At 62.1% G+C, this 6,359-nt stretch overlaps 1 protein-coding gene across 2 annotated transcripts; it reads left to right on the forward strand.

Annotated features, from left to right (window-relative positions):
• The first annotated feature begins 580 nt into the window (after window positions 1-580).
• CHPF2 (chondroitin polymerizing factor 2) lies at window positions 581-6,235 on the forward strand. 2 transcript variants are annotated; one of them, XM_044246866.1, is made up of 5 exons: window positions 581-655; window positions 1,148-2,338; window positions 2,757-3,321; window positions 3,908-4,090; window positions 4,785-6,235. In XM_044246866.1, exons 2-5 carry the CDS (start codon window positions 2,052-2,054, stop codon window positions 6,090-6,092), a joined length of 2,343 nt encoding a protein of 780 aa, XP_044102801.1. In that variant the 5' UTR covers window positions 581-655; window positions 1,148-2,051; the 3' UTR covers window positions 6,093-6,235. The 2 variants fall into 2 exon arrangements, with proteins under 2 accessions (XP_044102801.1, XP_044102800.1); XM_044246865.1 differs by having other exon boundaries at window positions 585-719.
• Window positions 6,236-6,359: the final 124 nt, after the last annotated feature.

Consider the following 6,359-nt stretch of genomic DNA (forward strand, 5'->3'; position numbering starts at 1 on the left):
TTTGTTTTTAAAGATTCTATTTATTTGGGAGAGAGCGCGCACGCACGAGTTGGAGGAGCAGCAGGCAGAGGGAGAAGCAGGCTCCCGGCTGTGCCAGGAGCCGGACGCAGGACTCGATCCCATGACCCCGGCATCACGACCTGAGCCGAGGGCAGACGCTTAAATGACCGAGCCACCCAGGCGTCCCTCACTCAACACTTCGAACGCCGGCCTGCAACTGGGTGGGCAAACAACGTTTCTGAAATACGTCAGGGGACGATGGGGTTCCGAGGCCACTGGGAGAAGTCGTCGAGGAGGCAGAGGCAGAGGCCGAGGCGCGCCCACTGAGGCGAAGGACATTTTATTTCCGAGGAAGACGAAAGCTGAGGCTGGAGATGCTCCCCGCCCTCCGGTCCTCGGCTACTAGGGTCAGGGGGGGCGCTCGCTCCTTCTCGGGGGCGGGTGCCTGGCGGGGCTGCCACGTCATCCCCTCCGCGGCTGCGCAGTGGGGGGAAAGGGGCGGGGAGACCACCCAGCGGGCGGAGGCGGGGCGAGCGACCGGATGCGGTCACCATAGAGACCGGGGCTGACGGCGAGCGGAAGAGGAAGGCGCGGGCCGGGCTGTGAGGTGGCAGCGGCTACAGCGGCGGAGCCGGCGCCTCGGCCGGGCGCTGGGGTCTGTTCCCTCTTCCCCGCCCTTCCCCCCGCAGGGGCGACAGGGGCGCCGCTCGCGTCGGCAGGTGCAGGTCCCACCCCCACGCCCTCGCCCTGCTCCCCAGGACGGCGCTGGCCGCGTCGGCCACACCTGGCTGCCCTTCACCGGTCCGCCGCCGCCGCAGGGCCTCCTCCCGCTGTGGGACGCGGGCGTGCCTGCTGCCCCTCGCCCGCACGCACAGGCAGGGCCTTTGCCCCGCCGACGGGCCCGGTGACGGGGACTTCGCCTTCCGCCCCGGCCGCGACCTCCGTTCCCTCGGTCCCCCGGCCCCTCCTCGACAGTTCCGTGACGCAGCCGCGTTTACTTCTGTTTGGAGACTAACAGCTAAAATTCGCTTTGGGCCTTCCTTCCAGGACTAGAGTTGGTCTTTGATCGCTGAGAGGTGGGGCGGGGGACGCTGGTCCTGGCCGCGGTGGCGTCCGAAGCCAGCCGAGCCCCCGTTTGCTTTCACAGGACCCCGGTGGCGTCTCTGGCTGCTTCTCGTCCTCCCGCGGTGGTTTGGCTTGGGCACCTGGGGCCCCGGTAAAACCAGACGCCGAACTGCTCTTACGCAGCCAGAGTTACTGTCATTTGCTTCCTGTTTCCTCTCAGAAGAAGGTGGACGGCACCAGCCTCTGGGCAGCTGGGTTCAGAGAAGAACTGCCCCGCAGGATGGTTCCGTCAGCCATCGGGCTCCTCTGAGAGGCTCTCAGTGCTGAGTCGCCCTGTCTGTCCACCTCATGTGGGCGGGCAGAGCTGTGCACCATGCCAGCGGCTCCTGACCATTCTGGACTGGGAGGAGGGGTAGCTCTAGTAGCTGTGGGTTTTCTTAAGACTCGGGAGTAGAGTAGAAAGAGGCCCCTAGCCCTTCCGCTGTGCTGCCCTTCAGTAGCCAGTCAGCAGCCCCTTCAGGAAGCTGAGTGGAAACCTGCCCCCAGCCAGGGGCTCTTGGGAAAGGCCTACAGATGAAGGCTCTTGTGGTTGGGGCTGTTCTCTTCATGGAGCTTTTGCTTTTCCCCAACCGTTTCTTTATCAGCTGCTGCTGTATGGACTTAGATCAGGTCTCCAGATGTGTGTAGATCTCTTTGGGTTAGATTTGGTAGGATTAAGTTTTGAACCCTCTTTTTGGAAGACAGACCATAATCCCGTTAGTGGGTGAAATCGACTCTAATATGTATTGCCCTTTAGACTGAGGGTTAAATTGGGCACCTTGAGGATTGAAGCCCAGCCCTGCGCTTCCTGGGGATGCTGGGCCTGGCAGCAAACACACCTCGCTCTATTGTTGACTTCACTGATCCCAGGTTTCCTGCTTAAAACTGTAGGCCTGCTATTGCTTGGCCTGACGCCCAAGGATCCTCGAGGCCGTGCCCCCTGGGGCATGCATATGGTAGGGCCTCCCACCATGCGACTGAGCTCCCTGTTGGCTCTGCTGCGGCCAGCACTGCCCCTCATCCTAGGGCTATCTCTGGGATGCAGCCTGAGCCTCTTGCGGGTTTCCTGGATCCAGGGTGAGGGAGAAGATCCTTGTGTGGAAGCTGTGGGGGACCCGGGAGTGCCCCATGATCCAGACTCAAGAACTGGACTCGACCAAAGTGATGAAGACTTCAAACCCCGGATTGTCCCCTACTACCGGGATCCCAACAAGCCCTACAAGAAGGTGCTCAGGTGAGAGCTGTGTGTGTCCATGGTCCCCAGACCCCACTGCCACGCGGCTCGAAGGCCTTGCCTCTGCCTTCACTGATAGTCCATGTTGGGCTCCTAGAGCAGTTCTTTGCCTTATTACCCATCACGGTCTGTTCTATTTTTCCTTCTCAGGTTTGAGAAATTCTCCCCCGCTGGTGTTAAATTGGTGTTGGATATTCTTCAACAGGGCAGGAAATGCATCTGACTATCTAATCATCTAACCCACCCATAGTAGACCCCTCCCCAAACGAGTTCCAGTGTCTGTGGGTGCTCGCTGTAGTAGCTCATTCATATCGATGAGGAGGTCCCTCCTCTTCATTCCCAGAGCAACGTCTGTGCTGGACAGACTGGGGCCCTAAAGCTTAAGGAGTTGACCCTTGGTGTTTTGGTCCCTCCGCAGGACTCGGTATATCCAGACAGAGCTGGGCTCTCGGGAGCGGTTGCTGGTGGCTGTCCTGACCTCCAGGGCTACCCTGTCCACTCTGGCTGTGGCTGTCAACCGCACGGTGGCCCACCACTTTCCTCGTTTACTGTACTTCACGGGGCAGCGAGGGGCGCGGACTCCTGCAGGAATGCAGGTGGTCTCCCACGGGGACGAACGGCCAGCCTGGCTCATGTCAGAGACCCTGCGCCATCTCCACACGCACTTTGGGGCCGACTACGACTGGTTCTTCATCATGCAGGATGACACGTATGTACAGGCCCCCCGCCTGGCCGCCCTCGCTGGCCACCTCAGCATCAACCAAGACCTGTACTTGGGCCGAGCCGAGGAGTTTATTGGCGCAGGCGAGCAGGCCCGGTACTGCCACGGGGGCTTTGGCTACCTGTTGTCACGGAGTCTCCTGCTTCGACTGCGGCCACATCTGGACGGCTGCCGAGGAGACATTCTCAGTGCCCGTCCTGATGAGTGGCTTGGCCGCTGCCTCATCGACTCTCTGGGCATCGGCTGTGTCTCGCAGCACCAGGTGACAGCCCGTTCAAGTCAATCTCGGTCCCCAACAATTCATAGCGCCTGAGCAGTTGGTTTCCAGGGCGGGTGCTGTTGGCTCCTTCCCAGCAGCAGCTTGGGGTTTTGTCCTTCCTAGCCACTGACCCTAACTTTGAGTCCTCAGGCTGTCAAAAGTGGCAACTTGTCAGGGCCCCCCTGGGCAAGATAGGAAAGTGTCCCTGCTCACCAGCTCCTGCCAGCTGTCCCTCCCGCCCGTTGCCCCCTCCTCCTCATGACATGCACAGTCATAATTGATTTGGGAATGTCCTAGAGGTGGCCATTGCCCTGGAGAAGTAAGGTAAACCAGAGTAGTGGGAGCATTTTCTGGCTCATGGGTTTCATTCTCTTGAAACAGTGGGGTTCTTTGGGCAAAGAGGGCGTCCTAATGGCCTACTTCACATTCTTTTTTCCCACATCTGGTGAGAGGCCAAGTTTAAGGGGACCCCGGAGTGAGCTCCGGCTCTCCCCACTTCTGGGGCAGCAGCAGGTGTGAATGCTAGTCCGGGTAAGGGTGGTGGGGACAGGCAGGGTATGGTTTTGATTGATCTGATTGGTCCCTTTAGGGGCAGCAGTACCGTTCCTTTGAACTGGCCAAAAATAGGGACCCCGAGAAGGAGGGGAGCTCGGCCTTCCTGAGTGCCTTCGCAGTGCACCCCGTCTCCGAGGGAGCCCTCATGTACAGGCTTCACAAGCGCTTCAGCGCTCTGGAGCTGGAGCGGGCGTACAGCGAGATAGAGGAGCTGCAGGTGAGCCCCGGCCCGCTGCCGGCGGTCAGACGGAGCGTCCCCTGTCTGGGCGCCCAGCGAGGGGGCGGCCAAGTGAGCGGGGAGGCGGGTGGGGTAGGAGGAGGCTGACCCTACCTCGGTGTATGCATCTCCAAGGAGAGGGGACCCAGGTCAACCGTAAGAGAAGCTCCCAGCCCGACCTGGTTGCGGTGAAAAGGGTTTGCAGGCGCACTGTGAGAACGGGGGCTCAGTCCAGCGCTTAGACACGGCTGTTTTAGTGCCCCTCCACTGGAGAAGCAGAAGCCTGGAAGTCCCTGAGTTTCTAGCACTGTCCTTAAAAAGCCCACGGGTAGACATGGAAGAACGCTCCAGGGGATCCTAGGGGTTGTGAGGCGGGGAAAGCAAGCGAAAGCGAAGGTTCCATCTGAAGAGGGTGTTCTGCGGGTGTGGGAGAGTGAGGCTGTGGGGCTTCAACTGCCGCAAAAGCACATTTCCCCCTCTTCCTTCTCGCACCGGCTATGTGAGGTGCGTGTGGTTCACATGCTTTCTGCATTTTACACGCAGGAACGGAAAGGGGACTAAGTGATTAGCCCAGGGGCACCTCGCTGCGTGTTGAGAGTCAGGACCGAGCTCCGAACCCAAAATGCTAGAGCTGGGTCAGGTCCTGACTCCCCAGAGGACACTAACTCTGCATCCTCCCTGACCCCCCCCCCAGGCTCAGATCCAGAACCTGACCGTGCTGACCCCCGAGGGCGAGGCAGGGCTGAGCTGGCCCATCGGGCTCCCAGCCCCTTTCACACCACACTCCCGATTTGAGGTGCTGGGCTGGGACTACTTCACAGAGCAGCACACCTTCTCCTGTGCCGACGGGTCCCCCAAGTGCCCACTGCAGGGGGCCAGCAGGGCCGATGTGGGCGACGCCGTGGAGACGGCCTTGGAGCAGCTGAACCGCCGCTACCAGCCCCGCCTGCGCTTCCAGAAGCGGCGGCTGCTCAACGGCTACCGGCGCTTTGACCCGGCGCGGGGCATGGAGTACACGCTGGACCTCCTGCTGGAAGCCGTGACGCAGCGCGGCCACCGGCGCGCCCTGGCCCGCAGGGTCAGCCTGCTGCGGCCGCTGAGCCGGGTAGAGATCCTGCCCATGCCCTATGTCACCGAGGCCACCCGCGTGCAGCTGGTGCTGCCGCTCCTGGCGGCCGAAGCCGCCTCGGCCCTGGCTTTCCTCGAGGCCTTTGCGGCCGGGGTCCTGGAGCCACGAGAGCACGCGCTGCTCACCCTGCTGCTGGTCTACGGACCTCGGGAAGGCGGCCGAGGGGCCCCAGACCCGTTCCTGGGGGTAAAGGCGGCGGCGGCTGAGTTAGAGCGGCGGTACCCGGGGACCAGGCTGGCCTGGCTCGCCGTGCGCGCGGAGGCCCCTTCCCAGGTGCGGCTCATGGACGTGGTCTCTAAGAAGCACCCCGTGGACACACTCTTCTTCCTCACCACCGTGTGGACCAGGCCCGGGCCGGAAGTCCTCAACCGCTGCCGAATGAATGCCATCTCTGGCTGGCAGGCCTTCTTCCCGGTGCATTTCCAGGAGTTCAACCCTGCCCTGGCACCACAGAGACCTGCCCCAGGGTCCCCGGGCGCTGGCCCTGACCCCCCGTCCCCTCCTGGGGCCGACCCCGCCCGGGGGCCCTCCGTCGGAGGCAGGTTTGACCGACAGGCGTCTGCGGAGGGCTGCTTCTACAACGCGGACTACCTGGCGGCCCGAGCCCGGCTGGCCGGGGAACTGGCAGGCCAGGAAGAGGAGGAAGCCCTGGAGGGGCTGGAGGTGATGGATGTGTTCCTCCGGTTCTCAGGGCTCCACCTCTTCCGGGCCGTGGAGCCAGGGCTGGTGCAGAAGTTCTCCCTGCGGGACTGCAGCCCACGGCTCAGCGAGGAGCTCTACCACCGCTGCCGGCTCAGCAGCCTGGAGGGGCTGGGGGCCCGGGCGCAGCTCGCCATGGCGCTGTTCGAGCCTGAGCAGGCCAACAGCACCTAGGGCAGCCCGGGCCTGCCCCTCCACGATTCCCCCTCCCGCCTCAGCCCCGGGAAGGGCGAGGCAAAACGGATGGACAGATGGAGAGCTTGTTGCTGTATTGTTTTTAATAAGAAAAAACGTTATTAAAAGTGTCTTCTGCCAAACTGTTTTTAGGTCTAGGAAAAACGGAGGAAAGAGAAGCATGGGGGGGAGGGGGTGGGGAATTCTCCCCGAGGGACCCACCGCCTTCCCCTGGTCCTTCCTCCCCAGTTGTCAATGACACACAAG

The sequence above is a fragment of the Neovison vison genome, chromosome 4 (assembly GCF_020171115.1).
Source record: "Neovison vison isolate M4711 chromosome 4, ASM_NN_V1, whole genome shotgun sequence".
Taxonomy (NCBI): domain Eukaryota; kingdom Metazoa; phylum Chordata; class Mammalia; order Carnivora; family Mustelidae; genus Neogale; species Neogale vison.